This window comes from Halichoerus grypus, chromosome 4 (assembly GCF_964656455.1).
Source record: "Halichoerus grypus chromosome 4, mHalGry1.hap1.1, whole genome shotgun sequence".
Lineage (NCBI taxonomy): Eukaryota > Metazoa > Chordata > Mammalia > Carnivora > Phocidae > Halichoerus > Halichoerus grypus.
The window spans coordinates 99,220,458-99,240,783 of NC_135715.1; the positions used below are offsets into that span (position 1 = coordinate 99,220,458).

At 44.5% G+C, this 20,326-nt stretch overlaps 1 protein-coding gene across 3 annotated transcripts in view; it reads right to left on the bottom strand.

Annotated features, from left to right (window-relative positions):
- Nucleotides 1–20,326, bottom strand: part of LYPD1 (LY6/PLAUR domain containing 1) — a 44,540-nt gene that overhangs the window by 21,886 nt on the left and 2,328 nt on the right. For 2 of the 3 annotated variants that reach the window (XM_036079091.2, XM_036079092.2), the window contains exon 2: nucleotides 19,724–19,861. The exons of the other annotated variant lie outside the window; for it this stretch is intronic. In XM_036079091.2, the coding sequence (XP_035934984.1) occupies nucleotides 19,724–19,861 (138 nt within the window). The remainder of the gene's footprint in view (nucleotides 1–19,723; nucleotides 19,862–20,326) is intronic. 3 annotated transcript variants of the gene reach the window in all.

The following is a 20,326-nucleotide window of genomic DNA, read 5'->3' on the forward strand; positions in this document are numbered from 1 at the left end:
GTACAAAATGGAGTGTGTGAGTTTATGTATGGGAAAGAGAGGTCCAGAGGGCCTCCACTGAGCAGTGGTTGTCCCTTTAGGAAGGGCCTCAGTCAGGAAGCACTCGTGATTTATTTATGATGTTTGAATGTTGTACAGTGGGAAGAGAGCACGTGGCACCAGCGGGACAGACGAGGGTCCACACCACTGCAGCCACCAGACAGCCCTCCTGGGCCTTGGGGCTTCCCCGGAACCTCAGGCAGGTGCGGCCAACGGGGCCACAGCCGTGTGTGGCTTCAGCAGCATGGTGGGCAGGGTGCGGTTTCCCTCCACCTTTGTGGCTGCCCTACAGCCCTCGGCAGCCACCCAGTGCCAGAGAAGGCAGTGTCTAAGCAGCGGCGAGACACCTTCTGGAGACTTCCCCAAATAGCTGTTGGACGCCCCTTCCCTACTTGACTTCTTTAATCACCTCCAATACCTGACATATTTTTACCACTACAGCTTTATTAATAGACTCCAGCTCCAGCAATTAGAGCAATGCCTGACACAGAAAGGCTCAAAAAATACTGAATGAGTGAATAAGGGAATGAAAAGTGGGAAGGGAGGACACGGAAGGAGAAAGGATCATTTAAAGGGGGGCCCGGAGGTCCCGTGAGAGTGGGTGCGCTTCTGACTAGTAGCCACCAAAAGTTTATTCCTAGGCTGCTGGGGCCTGGGTAACAGAGGTTACGTGAAGCTGCAGGCCTTGGTTCCAACAGGCAGGGCTGTGAAAGGCAATGCCTTGGTAATGTGGATTCAGACCCAGGGCTGGCAGGCTCGGCGGGGAGATGAAGTGCTGTCCATCACACGAGGCTGGGCTAATCCCAGCGTGGGCCAGCTCCCAGCCCTTCCGCCCTGCAGGGCCACGGAGACCTGTGCTGCTGATGCCGAGTCATTTCTCACAGCTCTCTGCTGCGGACAACAAGCGTTCTTGTGGAACACACCACCCACTATCACCAAATTAATCGCGACACCCAGCGTTTAACACTTTAATCCGCTTTAAGTCTTTAGAGGGGGGAATGGCCTCTTGGGGGACTCTTGGATTTAGATGGGTGGCTATGTTGGCTTTAAAAATACCACAAATTGTTCTCCCGGAGGAACCCATTCATATTAATCCGCCTTATTTAGGATGTGAATGATAGGCATGCAGAGGAATGAAAGGCAGGTAAAATACTGAGGTTACTTCCAGGGGAATTCAGTCCACTGTAGAATTGTACCTATTCCCTGGGACTAGTGAAATTAGATTTTGAAGGGAATTATGCTTTCGAGAGTCATGCTGAAGACATAAAATGTGAAAACAAGGAAAAAGGAATTTGATCATCTGTGCCCTGCACCCTGGTATTAAATGTAGAGTGGGACTGAAATGCATCCAAATAGATGATATGAAAACATTTCAGTATCATCATGTGTCTCCCCTGTTTAACAGATTCTAGAAATGATCCTTCCAGGTTAGGGCACTTGGAAAAAGCGCCTGGCACAAAGTAGCTGCTATCCAAGTGTTTGCTGTTGCTATTATTTTTACTGTTAGTATTTGTCCGTGGGGCATTTTCTAATTCACACCCTTAATTCACAGAAGTAGCCACTTACTGAATTTACGCACGCCATGGTACAGCACTCAGAGGGGACAGTGACTTCAGTCATTAGTGGTCTGCTCCCACATTTAAAATGACTGGCTCCTCCCCCCTCACCCCCACAGCTTTTCCCATTCTGTCTCCATTCCTCTTGGACTGTATATGGGTCCCATTTTAGCCAACATGCTCAGTTTGCATTCAGATGAAGAAAAACCAAAGGCAGGCCAGCAGCTGGGGCAGGAGGGAGAAAGAAAGAAGTGTTAGAAGTTGGTGTGGATGCTGGATGGCCCCTGTCTTCTTCTTTGCAGCAAGCACTCCATCAGGCATCGGGCTTGCTTTACAGGGTTGAATTACTGATTACACAGGGGGAAGAAGAAAGATGGTGTTTTCTCTTTGCATGAGTCTAGCTCTTTCTGCCTGCCCCGAACGCAGCTGGGTCACCACAGACTGAGCTGTCAGAATAAAAGGCACCTGGAACAACTTGGCCGGACGTCAGCCCAGAAGAGGTCTAGGCTTTGCAATGCAACATTGCTGAGCGTTACAACATGGCTCCCAGGCTGGCATTCTGACCCAGAAGTCTCTAGGCTGACCTTGCGGGTGGCCCACAGGCACAAAGACTTTTCATGCACTGAATCCCTGGTATGGTGCCACCGCTTTGGCCCACACTCTCCATCAAGGTTCTTTCCTGCCCTTTTCACTAAGGGGCCTGTTGTTAACGTGCACCCATTGTCCAGAGGGGAACAGTTCTAGACCTCCAGTAGGTGAGAACTGCTCAGGCAGTGGTTCTCACGCGTCAGTGTGTAGAGGATTCTGACACAGGTGGTCTCAACTTCCAAATCACCACTTTGGGCACAGAGTGGGCACATATAGGCTCGAAATGCACAAAACCATTTATCCAGGGAGAGAAGGCTTTCACTACCAGCAAAGATTTCATTCAGCTTTACAGCCCGACTCCCGCTCCGCCCTGCACAGCCGAGGCTGTGAGCCCCGGACAATCCACAGCCATGGAGAAGGGAGAGCAGAGCCAGTTTCTTCTTCACTGCTTTCCACACTTCTCCTTGACCACATCTGGTCCATTTCTACCTCCCTGTTGCGACTGATCTGTCCTAACAGCCTCGTTAGAGGACAGGCTCCCCCCGTGGGCCTGCCCTCCAAAGACCTCAAGTATTGATGGTAGAAAAGTTCACGGTCAACCATTTAGGTCATGCGTGAAATGACCCTCTTAGAAGACCAAGACTCCTAGAGGTGATCAGGCCAGTGCTCGTTTGAGCACTGCCCATTAGGGTGGTTTCCTCCCTTTGGCCTTATCCTATTCCACTGGGGTGGCTTTTTCCGTTCACAACTGACAGTGTATATGGTAAGTTTCTACAGAGGAGTTGGCCTACTTCTTCTGTGACAGGCTAGATAGTAAACGGTTTGGTCTTTGAGACCAAATAGTCTCCATCACGACTACTTGGTTCTGATATTTCATCATGGAGGATGCCAAAGACAATACAAGACATATGGGTGTGGCTGTGTTCCTATAACATTTCCCTTACAGAAATAGGCCAGATTAGTCCATTTAGCCTGTCACAATAAAATAGCCCAGATTACATGGCCTACACAACAGAGATCTTCTCACAGTTTTGGAGGCTAGAAGGCTAAGATCAAGGTGCTGGCAAATTTAGTTTCTGGGAAGAACACTTTCTTGGCTTATAGGCAGCGGTGTCCTAATGGAGCCCTTCCCATGTGTGCACAGGGGTTCTGGTATCTCTCCTTCTCCCATGAGGAGGCCAATCCCATTGGAAGCCTTCCCCTCAGACCTGTCTAACCCTAATTATTCTTAAAGTCCCCACCTCCAACTAGAGTCACATTTAGGGTCAGGGTTTCAAAATATAAATTTTGGGGGAGGGGTGGGCACAGTTCAGTCCATAACACAGGTATTGGGCCAGATTTGGCCCAGCGGCCATAGTTTGCTCACCTCTATTCTATTCTATCAAAATCCAGTCACCTTTACATAATGAAACCTATCCTTCCCATCCGGTCAGTCTTTCCTCTCCAGTTATACCAGAGATGCTACCGTGAGTTTGGAACATCGGCTTTTTGAAGAATGTCAGAAACGGTCACTCTGGGTCCCGGGTGTGCCAAGGCTACTCTACCAAAGGTCTTTGCTAGTTTTAGACTCTTTGTAGAATCTCATGTCCATATTTTAAAATGTTGCTTAACTGAACAGTCTCTGTAGAAAATCCATTCTTCAGAGCATAGACAAACCCTGTGGTGGAGGGGGGGAGCAGCGAGCAGGAGCTTCATCCTAACAGAAGACAGGTACAGCTCGCAGGCAAGAAAGAGGGGAAAAGGGCGAAGTTAGAGCTACTGCAAGAACGCTGTTTCCATTATGGCAGGAGGCAGGTTGATTCAAACTAGCATTTAGGTGTCTTACGGTTCTGTTATATTTACAGCCAAAACCCTGCAGGAAAAGCAGAGCAGACTCTGCCCCTGGGGTTGTATATCTGTGCAACTGTCTCTAGGAGTCAGCTGTCTGACTTGCTCTGTCCCAGGTTCCTGGGTTGTTTCTTCAGTGTCTGTGATAGAACCAGAAATCCCCTCATCTGTGTAAGAAGCCTAGTTCATTTCAGCGGGTCTTGTTTTGTGTGATGTCCTTAATTTAACCATGGTAGATCCAGAGTTATTACTTGGGCTCCATTGTTCCCCCTTATTTTCTGCTTTGGAGAAGCAACAGTGCCTCTTAAGGCCCAGTATAAATATTGATGCGGTAACTTGTTTCCCCTCTGAGCTTGATTATGCTTTTCTAGATGTACTTTTAGGAATTTAATGATCTTCTAAGTCTTCTTAAAAACATCATACTTGGAAAAAAAAAAAAAATAACGATTTTGTTTCTTTCCGAAACACCATTTCCAAGTGAATTTATGTTGCCAAAGAGATAATTTGGAAGTTAAAGTGGCAACACTACTTATTAAGAAGGCATTCAATAGTATGAGGGACTCCTGTTCAGGGTTTTTGTTCTTGTTTTGTTTTCTGATGCATTATTTCTTGACCTATCCAAAATGATCCCTTAGGCTCCAAAATGAGTGGGAACTCACAGTTGCTGGCAAACCCAATGGGAAACTGTATTTTCTTTTTAATTTTATTTTTTAAATATTTATTTTTTTTCCCCAATGGGAAATTGTATTTGATCATAAAGCAAGGAAAGAAAGTTTCAATAATGAACTCAAATTGTTAGTCATTTTACCAATGAAAGTCACCTGAGAATTACTCACAGTGTTAGATGTAAAGAAATACTAGTGGTTGGTGCAAGATCAGGGGCTACCACTGATTTCTTCCATTAGGTTCTGGGTCTTGAAGAAGTCTTGATCTTCTCATTTGCAGAGCAGGTGGAGCAAGCTGAAGTAGATAATATCCATCTTTCATTTCGCTTCTGAATAATTCTTTACACAGTGGAAAAAACATTGACCCTGGAGTCCAACAGACCTAGACTATAGAATTACCACCAAGGTCACGCACTGAACTTCTCTAAGCCTGTTTATACTTTTGAAGAGGGAGAAAGGTATACCTATCCAACAGACTCAAATGCGAAGATTAAGAGGACAAATGCCTGAAAAACACCCAGGACTGTGCCAGCCCATGATGTGTGCCTAAGAAACATTAACTTCCTGACTTGAGGTGTTTTGTTTTTAATTTAAAAAACACAATTACCACAGAGGAGTGATAAACAGGGCTGAGGGAAGGAAAATCTAAGATGAGTTGGAGTGTCTTATCTTGTGGTGCCAAATAGAGGGAAGTGTTCAAAAAAGGATGGGGCATGTTCAAAGGACACAGAGGTCAACCTCCCAGGGGACAGCTAGAACAATCTGAGCAACAAAATAAACAGTACTGGACTAGAACCCACAGAATTAAGTAAATATCCATCTGTATACGCCTATATACAACTAAGTAAATGAGGAAATAAATATTTGGAGGAGAAGGGACAGCTCTACCTTACAGAAGGATTCTAATGCAGAAGGAATGAGAGAAATAAAAATTATTATTAGAACACCACAGTAATGATTGGTGTGGGAGAGATACACCAACAGGCGCTGAAATTATTGAGCAAAGTTTGAGGAGAAACAGGATATTGGTATAGTTTCAAAGAATTTCCTTCAAGTAATATATTAATTACAAAGGGAAAAACAGTCACTGTACTGTGGAGAAGCCCAGTGGGCACCATCTTAGTTAAGGGATCAAAGTTAACATCACTAGTAATAAGACATGCTGAATCACGCACCTCTTGATAGAATTCACTGAAAAGTGATAGCACGTCACTTTTGAATATTCTTATAACCACCACCTGACCAGGAGAACACATCAGACCAACCCAAATGGAGCGACAGTGTACAAAAAGCTAACCAGTCCTCTTCAAAAGTGTCAGCATCACAAAAGACAAAGAAAGGATGAGGAATTGTTGGAGATTAGCAGAGACTAAGGAGGCATGACAATGAAATGCAATGTGTGATTCCAGATAGGATCCTGGAACAGAAAACGGGAAAACTGGTGAAATCCACATACAAACCATTGCTTAGTTAAGAGTATCGCATCAATGTTCATTTCTTAGTTTTGGTCACTGTACTATGGTTATGCAAGTTATTAACATTAGTGAATGCTGGGTGAAGGGTATATGGAAATTCTGCACCATTTTGCAGCTTTTCTGTAAGTCCCAAATTATTTCAAAATAAAAAGTTTTAAAAGAAGACGTTAGTATGATTGAGGGACAAGCCTGTATCATTTTTTTATGTACTATCCAAACACACACTTCAGTGAAACACACTTGGCCATTGCCCATGCTGATGACCAATATGTATGTGACAGATGCAGCCCCAAACTACTTCACTCTTGCCTCAATGACCTTGGAGAATCCTGAAATGACCATTTTTCAGGGGAGGTGGGGAGGGCCCTGGGCTTGAAGGAAGATTACTAAGGGAATGTTTTTGCCAATCTGTTTCCTTCCAGATGAAGAGGACTCAGTGTAACTCCTGGCCTCTCTCGACCTCTATTCCCTCATCCTCAAAGGAATGACATACCTGATGGGTAAATGTGGGAAGAATAAAGCAGACACACGTTATCCATTTGTCTTCTTTTCCTTCTTGGGAGTGAATGGGTTAAAGCAAATAGGTGTTCTGCCATGCTCATCAGGACAAGAATCTTCCCCTCTTCAGCCTTTACAGACTGGATAGACCAGCTCATTTGGAAGCCCATTTGACACTCACCCCACAGATATTCCCTTCAGCTTATCTTTCTCAGTTACTGTGGTACATTTTTGCCCTGTTCCTTGTTTAATTTCTCAATTTTCTCAGAACCTGGGTAAGAAGAAAGGCTGATAAACCATTGGGCATGCTCTAGACCCCACCAGGTTCCATATGCCCCAGTCTGCACGGTGTCCTAGAACTGAATTCTATAGCCATGATTCTGGAGTTGGGAGGCATTTTCCAGCTAATCTCTATTCCAAGTAGCCTCTGGACTTTGAATATCATAAACAATAACTATTTAACATTGTTTTTGCTGGTTGAGTTGAGCTGTACTGGGACAAAAAGAGGATGTAGAACATCATGCTCCAGTCTACCTCCAAATACACGCAGACAGATCCACATGCAAATTGGAGCCATCCCAAAGAGTATGGGACTCTACTTCTGTTATGACCTCCTGGCTCTAAGTATATTTTTAAAATAAGCTCTTTTCCTAGTTTTCTCACTTTAGCCTTTGCCCCAACAGCAATTCAATGGAGGCATAAAGCATGTGTTCCTTCCTCTTTACGGACCGGTTGTGCATTTATCTTTTCCAAAAGTTTGCTTTGCATCTGCTCTCTTCGCTGGTACAAAGATGGACATTTCTAAATAGAGCCTTTAATAGTCCATTACTTTCACCCCACGTTGTACAATTTAGTTTTAAAGTCAACCTTTACGGCAAACTGCTACTTGTATGAATGCCCGTCTGGGAGTGAGACTAATCTTCCCCTACTCAAAAAATAACCAACACTTACTACACCAGAGTTATGATTACATCACAATAAATATTCTATGCAGAACAAGGAACAACTCCTCAAAGAAAAATGCTTGGAAACGGGTAATTGGAATGAACTATATGCATTTGCACTGAGCTCTGAAAGAAACTGTGAGAAAAAAGATCTTCGATCTGTTCCCAAGTATATATTTTTTTCTCTTAAAGAACACCATGTGAGGAATTTTGACACCGTCTGCATTCTAATGGGAACAGCTCAGGAAGGAGAGGCTCATCTATATTTGTGCTCATTGCTGCCATGATGGGCACCGTTTATCAAGCATAAAGAAAGAAGAAAACCCAGAAGGTAGTTCTTTTCTGGATAATTTTGTGTTCTGGCTCTTAAGTGCTTCCCCTGTGCCACGGACGTGAATATTTTAAAAAGCCAGAGAAACCCCTCCATTTGCGCTACAGATGGCCACAGAAACCAAACAAGAATGCTAAACAACCTATTTCAAAAGGCCAAAAAAACAAACAAAACAAAAAAAACCCCAAAACAAAACCAAAGCAAGTGCCAAGTTCTACACTGCACACGCATACTGACGTCACGTCCGTCCCAGCCGTGCTGCGGGGACTGCAAAGTGACAGTAACGGGAAGGCGCCGCAGCGACCCCTGAGGGTGAACATCAACGTGTCTGTTAAAACCACCATCGCTACCACAAAATAGACATGAAACAAGATGCCGCAAGACCATTCTTCTTCCTTATAACAGGGATGTGTTAACTTCATTATTCAGAAGCCTTTGATTCCCCTTTTCAAAAGTTTTTTTTGTTGAGTTTAATTTTCAAGGCTGTTAACCACTGATGCCAACTTAATTATAGCAAGCAAGCAACCAACCCATAATGTATGATGCCAATTGTTAGTTTTACTTCGGCTTCACATTAGATTTGGACTTGTCTGCTCGTTTATAACTTTCTGAGCCAGGAAGGTTTCTGCACAGTCACTTGCTTTCCCTCAGCTGGTGTCTTTGTTCCCCTGTTTGCCATGGGGGATTGAGGGACTAGATATTCATGACTTATTATCTCAGTATTAACAGTGCCCTTCAATAATTTATGAAACTGTGCTCCTGCATTTTTAACCTTGAAGTCCTTCCGATTATTGTTCTGAAAGGGTAAGATTAACATAGAGGGACATAAAACTTGAATCATCAGTTTCTTGCACAAAAATTCACCCAAATGAAGGAAAAAGAGTGTCGCTGGTGGCATAATGGCTCCAGATGGAATGAGCCAAGAACGTCTAAGTCTTTAACCCAAATTGCCCCTTGTACCTGTTGCCAGAACATGGCATTCTCTTCCGTAGAAAATATCCTCGCACTAACATGTAGTTATACTCTCACACCTCAGCATTCAGTGAACCCAAATTCTGGAACGTCACAGACATCTTGAATTAAACTTCAGCACACTCGTGTATGCATTCCTTTCCCTTTCCAAGATGTGACAGTGATTTAGGATGAAGGTCCTTCGGCAGTGCATTTCAGTGTTCAGTTTAGGCAAAAGAGAAGGTGCTGTGGGGCGCCTGGGTGGCTCAGTTGGTTAAGCGACTGCCTTCGGCTCAGCTCATGATCCTGGAGTCCCTGGATCGAGTCCCGCATCGGGCTCCCTGCTCAGCAGGGAGTCTGCTTCTCCCTCTGACCCTCCTCCCTCTCATGCTCTCTGTCTCTCATTCTCTCTCTCTCAAATAAATAAATAAAATCTTTAAAAAAAAAAAAAAAAAAGAAGGTGCTGTGGAGGAGAGGGAATTATCCCTGTTCTTTCTCCAGGGGCTCCTAGAGGCACTGTGCGCGGATTTTCCGATTTTGTGCGTGGATTTCTCAAAAGGTGATTTGGCAGACACTACAGTTGACCACCTAAAACCTACCCTGCCATCTTCCTTACAGCAAGTAGTGGCCCTGAGACCCCGTTCTGACCAATGGAAAATAAGCAGGATTCTCTTGGGGACCTTCGGGAGAGCTTACTTTTTCTTATTAAAAGGAAAAGCTGAAGATCAAAGCTCCTGATGCTATACTTCCCTGTAACTTGAACACAGCAGCCACCTTGTGACCAAGAGGCAACAAGCCTTAGAGCAGAAAGCCAACATGCTTAGGAAGTGAGAAGGCAGATGGAGAGAACCTGGCTTTTGATGGCATCACTAAGCAGTAGGAACCACCCCACGACCAACTATGGCTGGGCTACCTTGTTGGGTAAACAACAAATGTCTTTATGGCTTCAGTCCTTGTTACTTGCCGCCAAAAGCATTGTTAAGGGACCCAGAAGGTGAGGTCTAGCGTGCAGGCAAGAGTACACGTGAATCTATGGGCAGCAATGGCTGCTTGTTCCCTGTTGAAGCGTGCCCCACAGACTAATGGGGGGGAAAGCTCAGTGCTTCTTGAGGCCTGGGAGCTGTTCCAGCCAGAGCTTCTTTGAGAATGGCACTCAGGTTTCACGACAAGGCTATTAATGATATTCAATAAATGGGGCAACAATATAATTAGTCGGCTCTAGAGCTCAGTGGAATAGTGTAAGTGCGAGACAGCAGGAGAGCAAAAACATGGTCTTTTTTCCATAACCCTGCTTCCCTCTGTGGTCTAGTTTTCCCAGACTAACTCGTTTAGAAGTATGTCCCCTGGCTCAAAGTCTTCTGGATGGCTTCTCTCTGGGGGAGCATACCCATTTGTATTTCAAGCTGCATTCTCAGCATTCAGTGAACTCTCTGTGTGAGAGAGGCCTGCAGGTGGGGGGCAGAGGTCTGCTGGGGGAGTACAGGCATGTGACTGTGTGGGGGAGGGGGGGTACTTTCTCCCTTAGGAAGTTCACAACCAAGACAGATCTCTGCGGTGCACCGAGTTCCAAATAACATACACCAGATTGGCTAGGTGGTGTCCTGCCCCCTGCTGGCTGGACTACCAAGCTAGCTGGATGTTATAGACGGTGGTGTATACTCCTGTGCAGGGCACAGCTAGATGGGCCTTGAAAGCGAGCTGACAAACTAGAAAAACTGGGGTGTATTACACTTTAGAGTTGTTCCTTAAATGACAACTGTGACGAATAGGCATCAGTTGGCTTTTTCTAGTTTAACTGAAAAGCAAACGGTATATTAAACTTACCTTTGCTCTAGTTTTCTTCTTATGCTAGAGATTTAAGCTCCCTCATTTCTGGTCTAATATTTCTTAAATGCCAATCAATTTATCTGGTTTTGCTTGAAACTTGATTTGTTCAAGTACATTCATTCAGCAAATATTTATTGGGTGTCTGCATACCCGTGAGCGAGTCTAAGTGTGTGTGTGTGTGTGTGTGTGAGAGAGAGAGAGAGAGAGAGACAGGAGGAGGAGGAAGGTGGGGGGAAGTAAGCGAGGTTGACGAGCACAGCGTCCTTTCAGGAGCCCTGTATCCAGAAATGAAAACCATGAATGGCTCTAGAGCATAAAGCTGTAGTTCAATTGGGTTAGGAAAAGATGCTTTAAAACACAGAAAGGTTCTGGCGCCAGGCAAACTGCTGGCTGCAGAACGCTGAACAAAGATAATATTGTCGGAAGATCCTTGTGTCATCTCCTGTCTTCACCTACACGAGGAAGGTCGAGTCTCAAATGCTTCTCCACAGGCACATATAAGCAGGAGCCCTGGCTGGCTTTTCCACCCAGTGCCAGTTTCTACAGGGCTTGGTTGAGTCTCTCTAGATCTTAATCCACTTATGTAAAACGTCTGCTTCTGCCTTGTTTCATTCTTTCCTCCCTTCCAACAGCAAGTAGAAAGCTGTTTGACCTTTCAGAGAAAGTTAGCTAACTCTTCACTCTCCAGGTGTTCCTCCACCCACCGGCTGCCTTTCCCTCGGAAGGCCGTGGAAATTCTCCCAAGAATCTGGGTTGGCTTTGAAGCCTGGATCTCTTTGCATTCCCAGTTTGGATGTCTCCACTGGGTGGAAAACTAGTCAACCTGCCCAGCCTCTTGTTATTTCTGAACAGATTCTCTGAAGTTACAGGAGGCCCAAGTGGTTTGCTAGATTCTGCATAAGCAATAAAACAGTGCATAAAACCCACAGCCCGGTGTCACTGAATACACCTGCTTCCGCAGATGCTCTTTGAAGAAGCCCCGGCGGAGGGCATTGTAAACTGCTCTGCACATTCGTATTCATGCCGAGCACCGCACGCACGGGCCACAGCGGGCCCAGCGCCGCGCGCCTGGTGCCACCCGCCTCTGGCACTGTCTCCAATCGTGCCTCTGCTCCCGCCAACAAGTCCAAGAAATAGAAAAACATAAAAAGCTATTGTCCATGTCCAGTGAGAAATGAAATGCACTGGACCAAGTATCACAACTTCCTTAAAATAATACAACACTTCATCACTTTTGCATCTGGATCCCTCTCTCATGGTTTGCAAAGTCATAAAGCTCGACATCAACGTCGTGAACCATCACTGCTTTGTTCTATTTAAATGCGTTCCTTTAAAAAAGCAATTTATTAGAAGCTCTCTATGGTTTCACCTTATCTGAAGCACTTAATTCAGTTCATCTCCTGCTTTGCTTTGTACTGGGGTGGAGGCAATCGGAAGATTGGGAGCAAAGTATTAGTAAGAGAACATGCCCTGGGGCTCTGGCCTGTGAAAACAGTTCCTGAATCACAATGTGGCCACAACCCAAACTTTACCTCAGATAGAAAGAATTCATGGCATCTGTCATCATTCTTTGGTTTATTTGCTGGCTGATTCATCACAGATTTGATTGAAGCTCCTAAATTATAGACAAGGCCTTTTGTAGAATGCCCAGGGGAGGAAAGATATTGTTCTTCAACCAGTGATTCTCCTCTCCCCAAAATACCATCACTTCCACCACAATGAAAACTGTGGATAAGGAAGAATCCAGCTTAGTTTTTGAGGGAATAACAGAAAAAAAGAGATTTCCCACTTTTAAAGGAGTACATAATTCTGCCTAGATGGAAGCTGTAATAAGTGATTTGGTTGGGGAGAAGAAGGCCAGACTTGCCCATGTTCCCTGAGTATTGGTTGTGGATGACCTAATCATGTCAGAATCCCATCTCCTTCATCAAAATCCCTCCCCAGAATAAGTCTCAACCAGCTCTACCCTCAAGCTTTCTCAAGGGAAGAAAGAGAAATGGACTGCTCAAGATGTTTAAGGCCTCAGGGAAGAAAACTCCTTTCTTCTCCTCCGTAAAATGATAAATTAAGATCTCTTCTAGCCCACAAGGTGCACGATTCCTGAGACCCCTGGCCTATCAGTGATGCCAGGTGTTGGGACGGGCCGCTAGCATCGAAGTAAGAGCTTTGGGCAGTAGGAATAGCCCATCCAGGTGCCTGAGGATTCTTGTGGTTAGCATCAACCAATTTAAGATCCCCTCCTGGAGAAGCAGATTAAGTCTTTAATAGATGGCAGTGGATGGACAGCCCCGTGCTTAGGACATCGATGCTTGATGAACGGGTACTCCTTTGCCCTACCACTCGCTGGAATGACTTGCTCTTGGCACAGGTTTTTTAGTTCGGTTCAGCAAATTGGCCAATCAGTCCATGGAGTTTCAAGTTCACAAGCACACCCCATTCCTACCCCATTCTCATCCCCTCCGTAATTTAGGCATTTTCCAAACCTGAGCTTTCCCTTCAGGCTCCTGCACAAGCAGGAGGAAAGACATCTCAAAATGAGATGTGAAATGGATGAATTTTAAAAAATATTACTCTAAGCAAAAGAAGCCAGTCACAAAAGACCACATATTCCATGGTTCCATCTATATGAAATGTCCAGAATAGGCAAATCCGTAGAGACAGAAAGTAGATTAGTGGTGCCCAGATCAGTGACTGCTAACGGGCCCAAGGTTTCTTTTTGGGGTGATGAAAATGTTTTGGAATTAAATATCTGGAATTAGACTATACTTACAACTCTGAATATATTAAAAACCACTGAATTGTACACTTTAAAAGGGTGAATTTTATGGAACCTAGATTATATCTCAAAAATTGTTATTAAAGAACGCAAAAAAAAATGGCATTATAATAATGGAAAGAAATCTAGGGAAGGGAAAGGACTTGAATTTCAGTCCCCAGTGGCTGTGTGTTCTTAAGCAGATTGCTCAACCTCTCTGCATCTCAGATTTACCAACTATCAAGTTAGGATGTTATCTCACTGTAAACCTTTTAGGCTAATTATGAGAATCCTACTGGAAGGAATTCAAGGTTACATTCAAGGACTCTCTCAGTCTGAGGAAATTGTGTGCGAAGTAACCTAGGCTGATACCTGGGCTGGTCCTCAGAAGTGGGTACAGATAGTAGATGAATCAACTCCTGGTGAGCATTCTGGCAGGTTTCTCCTTTTAGGATTCCTAAAGGTGGTTATACGGACAGCATTTCTCACTGCCTTGTGTCTCACAAGAAAACAGCCTGTTTCTACATCTTGCGGGGAAGGAAGCTCAGCCCGTGGGACATCAAGTAACTTCTTTAAAGTTACCAAGCATGGGGAGCCAGGAACATGGGTGCTCTCTCTTCCAATGGAGCTGAGTGCCCTTCTCACTCAAGTACTAAAAACAGGGGTTGGGATCTTTCTGCATAGCGTGCTAATAAACCTTTGCCAGATTTGGGCATTAGAATCTAAGTCATTCAATCATTCTAGAAGTTTGAAAGAAAAAAGAAAGTGGGGGAGAAAGGGTGAGAGGGAGGGATGGAGGAGGAGAGAGAGAAAGAGGGCGGCAGGCAGGCAAGAAGGAAAGAAGAAAGCAAGGGTGGAAAGAGAGGGAGAAAGGGAGGAAGCAGGCTGCAGATCCAGATCCTTTTTGTTTCCGGAATATATAAGGGAAGATTTCCTTTCCAAAGTTCAAAGGAAATGGTGTGTTTTGTTTTCATACTCTGTTCCATTTTTCACTTGGGAAAACTCCCCAGCTTTGAAGCCTCTCTGTTTAAACTCATTAGGAAAACCATCAATGATGGAAGCTTTCATGAAATTGTAGCGGGAGGAATTAGTGTTATGGGAGTGCTGGATCAATCTTCAAACATTTTATCTATGGAGATGGGAGGTCCACATTGGCTGCTTGTTCAGCTGGAAAGTTAACATAAACAAATGCTTCACTTACTGGAGAGTCCAAGGGACTAAAGACACTTGATATTTACTCTCCAAATACTTCCTCAGCAGCCAGCTCTGCCTGCCACCTGAAAAAGATGGATGCTTCTTGAGGACTAACTGAACAAACTGGCAAAATGTCTCGCCCTGAAGAGAGAGGTGTTCTTTTAGTGGCCTGCTGGAATGGAGGTGTGATATTGACATGCGCTGCACCGAATCTTTTCCTGTGTAATTCATAGCTTGATCGAGTTGGACACGGAAACCTTTAGAGCAGGGCTGTGTTAACATCTGAGGATATCTTTCTTGGCATCTGAATCTTTTTGATTTTAAAGTTTTACAACCGGTGGGGGTCTCCTTAGCAAAATTCAAATAGAATGATTAGTTTTGGACTTGTTTCTTCCTTCGTTCTTAGAGGACAGTCCGTAGCTCGTGTGATTGATTCAAAATGGATTTGAGGGTGAGAAAGTAAGGACTGCAGGTGGGATCCAGGAGATGACAGGAGAGAAGAGGTAGGAGAAACAAAGATATGGGGCAGACGGGGGATGTTGGAAGATGATCAGCTACTACTGGTGCTCTTAACAAAACTGTTCTGGGAAAAAATGTTAGAAAATGTCTTTGTGCCTACGGTATAAGACAGATTAAGTAAGTTATGATCTGAACGTCTGTAAAGGAGGAAGACTCAACATTTTTATTTTTCTGACATGAATCATATAGGTGTGCATGCAAATGAATATAGGCAAAAATGTAAAAAGATACATACATATGTGGATAAGCCATTTTGTGTGTATCTGGGTGCACACACATGCATATGTGCACCTTAAATAAATGAATCCATGTATAAAGGAACTGTGATATAATAATATTGATTAGCAGAACTAACCCTGCTTCCTGCCAAGTCTACCCCAAGGACAAACTGGAGCCTATTATTTTAAATTGTGGTGAAATTCAGCAGTACATACACACAAGAAAAGATAGTGCAAATGGGAAGCTAACCACAGCCTCACAGTGGATGACTGACTGTTCTGGGGACATCAGGTCCTCACTTGCTATCCCTTATTTAGCTCATGAGAAAATAAGGCATAAAATTAACCTTTCCAAGGCATGGAACCATCCCTGCCCAACTTAATGGGCAACTAACTAATCCAAAAGGAAAACAGCCATTACTTATACAGCTATAATGTAGATGCAACATGGCATATAAATCAGTAACTCTTGTATTGCAAAACAGACAAATAGATTAATGCATGTTGCAAAGGATGGGTGAAGAGATCGATTAGGTTACTGATTCAGACCATGAACTTTCTCTCAATATACTGTATTTAACTTTTAAATAAGGTTTAGGAGAACCTGTAACATTTTGCTCACTGACAGAGCTATATTTTACTTAGGGCAGAAATTGGCTAGTCTATAAAAATTAAATTATGCCCCTTTCACTGTATCTAGTCAAGAGGAAAAACTCTAATTACAAGATTGCACTGTCAAACAAATGCAAATTCACATTCTTTATATCCTGGCTTAAAAATTCATATGGGGGGAACTTCTATTCTGAAATGACAATCAATATTTGAAATATTTTTCGGAGTGCAGTGATAAGCAAGAGCAAAAGAAATGTCATTATCAAGGGTGCTGGTAAGTAGAAGCTAACTCATTAAGAGCAGAACTTGTGAGAACAAGTCATTTGTTATGCAAACATTTAAATATCAATTAGTAAGTACAGTGAAAGAAGGCTTTCCTTCCCCACAGCCCAGTGCCTTATTACTCCAGAAATGACCAAGGGAAAAAAGAGCAGCGGGAAATAATCTCCGCACCTAATAGGAATGCCACTCTGGGGAATAGGTAAAGGTTAATTTTAAATGTACTTCCCAACTGTAAATTAAATGTACCTGCCTCAAAATTCGTAAGAGCTGAGTTTGCAGACTTAATCCAAAAAGGACTAACTAAAGGCCTGAGCATATTGCATCGCTGGTATTTTTTTGGAAAGAGAATGCCTTTCATCACTGCTTAATGTCAAACTTGCTTGGTTCATTAAAATCTCTTAGTCTGTTAAAACCATGCTTTTCCTAGACCTATGAAAAATGCCAGTCCATACACCACTAGGCTTCACAAATCCTACCGGTTGGTTCTCATACTCATTTAATATCCATTTTGTGGCCTGTCCAATCACCCAGTTCACTAAGCCTTTAAGGTGAATATGGTGGACATGAAGACCATCTAAATCTTTAGCACTCTGCCTGAATCCTCTTTTCAGGCAAACCTGGTGGCACGTTTTACTATGTAAGGTGCTGGCTCAGGAAAGCGGGTGCCTCTTGGTAATAGTCAGCTGGTGGATGTGGACCAGGTGTATAACTTTTCTGGCCCTGGTCTCCCTCCTCTAGAACCCAAAAAAGTCAGTCCAGACTCAGGGCGCCCCAGAGTCACTTGGGGAGCTTCGAAAGGACCCATGTGGAGTATTTCACAGACTTAGTGAACTGGCTTGCTTCTTCAAGGGTGAGGGGAGGCATGTGGATCTCAACAAAACTTCCAGGATGATTCTGATCTGCAACCTTAACTCTGAGTCACTGGGGCCTTTCAGCTCTAATGCACTAAGTTTCTCAGAACAATCGGTTACTGATCCAATGAAAATAATTCTGACTTTGGTTCTTAATAGTAGCATGTAACAGGTGTGACTTTTTTTTTCCCCAGAGTGGAAAAACTAACCCTGCAGAATTAAATGCTGGGGGATTGAGGCCTGGGGGAACAAGGGGTGCAAAAGAAGACTACCAGATTTCATGAGCTGCTCCACAGAGAGCATCCAAGAAAGGACCTGCTGCGCAGGGCACGCACACTCTTAGGACTGTGATGATTGCACTACCTGTGGTCATGTCAAGGTCTAATCTTAGTTTGGCTCTCCCATCCCTGCCAGCACGAAGAGGGTTAAGAGTCACTTATATTGACTGCTCTCACCACTGCATGGGGATGAAAATGGAAGTGCCTTGGGAGTAGCACACCCCCAGACATTGCTCTTTTGACGCAGAAATGTGCATTTGGCTGACTTCTACTGAATTCAGGCTTAGAAGGTGTGTCCCTCCCCTTCTAACAGAATTTTCCTTGGAGTCCGTCAACTGTTTCTGTTTTTCAGACTTCACAATTGGGGTTGCTTTATTATTTCACTCACTGTCCACCCTCTGGCCTCTGACATATGGCTGGAGGAGCCTAGTTTGGAGAGAAGGTGCCCATCTTGATCCAATGAAGAGCAACTTCAGGCCGCGCGCTTAGAGACTGGGTGCTAAAGGTTCCCGTAGATAGGATCGGCATTATAATGCCTGCTCTGCCTTTTTTACAACATTATTTGGAGGAGAGAATAAAGGAAGAGGAAAAACAGCACTTGGAAAATGGAGTGTGTGGTATTTATCTTACATATACTTCTAGAGAGGAAGAAATATCTCTCTGAAAAAGGGCACCTCATTTGGCTGTAGTTTGGTTCATATCTTTTTCTCTCCTTGTCTCAACCATATCCCAGCTGATAAAACATGAAACCCAGATAAGCAGTAGCCTAGAGGATCCCAAGGAAGTTCCTAATGTGTCCACAGTTTATCCTTATTTTTTTCTGGCTCTAAACTACCGCCTGGAAGAAAGCTGCAAATATTTGAAAACAAAAACAAAAAACACTGAAGAGTTCAGAATGATTCCAACTGAAATCACAGCAGTTCCTCTGGTAAGAAGGCAAATTTTTGCTCAGGTAAAATGCTCAGGAATGAAACACAAGGAAAAAAGAAACAACTCATCAAAATCATAGCTATCAATCTTAGCTACAGTATCGTCACTAAATTTTGTTTGGCTCTTGTAATAGCCCGAATCCCAGGACAAATGACAAAACAACGCATGCTGCTTTTCTTGGGACAAGTTATTCTTGAGAGCAATTAGGTCTCAGACTTCCCCAAAGAGCGACTTTGGTGGAAAGAAACCACACCTAATGACCTATAAGGAACAGCTTTTAAAACCACCCAAGCACACCGCGTCATGGCACAGTGATGAGCTGGCTCTCTGCTCCTCCAATATCCCTGTGCTTGGCAACAGGGCATTTCCAGGCCCCTCTCTGACAAGAAACTACTTTTCCAAGATGCTGCCTTGAAAACTGGAGCCATTCATTTGCTAGTGGATTAAGAGAATCACTTCACAGATTTAATCCCTTCAACCAAAAGCTCTGTGGGCCCCACCGTTCAGCAAACTCAAGGGGGGGGGGGCAGCACTTTGGTTAAATCCACATCAGTCACCACATGATGCTATTGCCCCTATTTTTATTATCCTGAAAAGGGCAAGGTCTCCCTTGATGGGTTTGACCTTGGAACTGAAGCTAGAGTTCCACCCATTCTCCCCAAGTTTCAGGTGCACTTGTAGGGGACTCTGATTTCTGGTAAGACTATTGGGAGGGGCTGGGGAGGTCCAGGTCGGGGAGAAGACTCTGGTCAGCTGGAGTAAGTGAGGTTTGCTCTCCCAAGACCCCCTTCTCTGCATAGAGCCCAGCACCTCTCATCAGCCAGCCAGCAGCTAAGCTTGTGGGGCTGGGAACTACATTCCTTTGAACAATCTTGGCAATTTGTGCCAGGAATTTGATGCAGTAGCTCTGAAATTAAATAAAGATCCTGTAGTGTTCTTCTAAGAAATATGGCGTGGCTCTATGACAAAACACATTTTTCAAGCTCTGACCTCTGGGAACTCCAACTAGCTTCATATTTCAGGCTGACACTGCTCACAGGCTACTGTCTAGTTGCCCAAGCAGAGCTGGTTATCCATATATTTTCCAGCCTCCTGATCAGCTTTTAGCAGAGGGAGGTGAAGGGAGTAAATAAAAAGAGGAGAGCCACTACTTTAAATGCACTTCCCCCCTGAGTCCCTTGGGGAGAAGCCCTGGTAATTAACTCTAATGAGATTAAAGTAACTTGGAACTCTTCATTTTGCCAGCACTGTAAATCTGTGATAACCAGTGTGTGTGCATTAAATCAAAGTCAGTCCCTTTTCCTGTAATGTAATGCCCCCCCCATCCCCCAACTCCTACCCCTGGCCGAGGCTGGAGAGGGGTGGGGGCTACCGGGTTCTTACCCGCACTTTGCTCCATCACTTCTTTCTGACACATGTCTTGAACATTGACCGTGCAATTCACGATGAACTCGGGGGAGGAGCAGTCGTTGTTCAGCTGGAATTCTTCACACTGATAACACTGGATTTGCAGCGCAAAGCCTGTGGGGACAGACGCAGTCGGGGTCAGATCCAGCCCCCACAGAGACCACACCGGAAACCGCGACCCTCCTCGGCCCCAGCCAGCCACGGATCCCGATCCCTGGCGTTCTTGGGCTCGGCGACCCGGGGGTCTCCACGTAAGGCGGCTGTGGCTGAAGCCGGCAGGGGGCGGCGCGGACACCGAGGGTCCCGCAGGATTCAGTTGAGTTCTGACTGAGACCCCTGGACCAAATGTCCAGAAATAAAGCGCCCGTCCTACACCGCACCTGGCCTTTCCCCCACGGAAGTTGAAAGGACGGGTACACAAGTAGCTCCAGAGACAAGCTTCAGCTCCAATCTACAGCACAGGATTTGCCTAATTGTTAATTGGTTACAAATTACTTAATTACTATTTTGGCACCATTCGCGATTGCATTCGCAGACGCCTTTTTAGTTTTAATTTTTGTCGTCAGCGTTCCTGTGCGG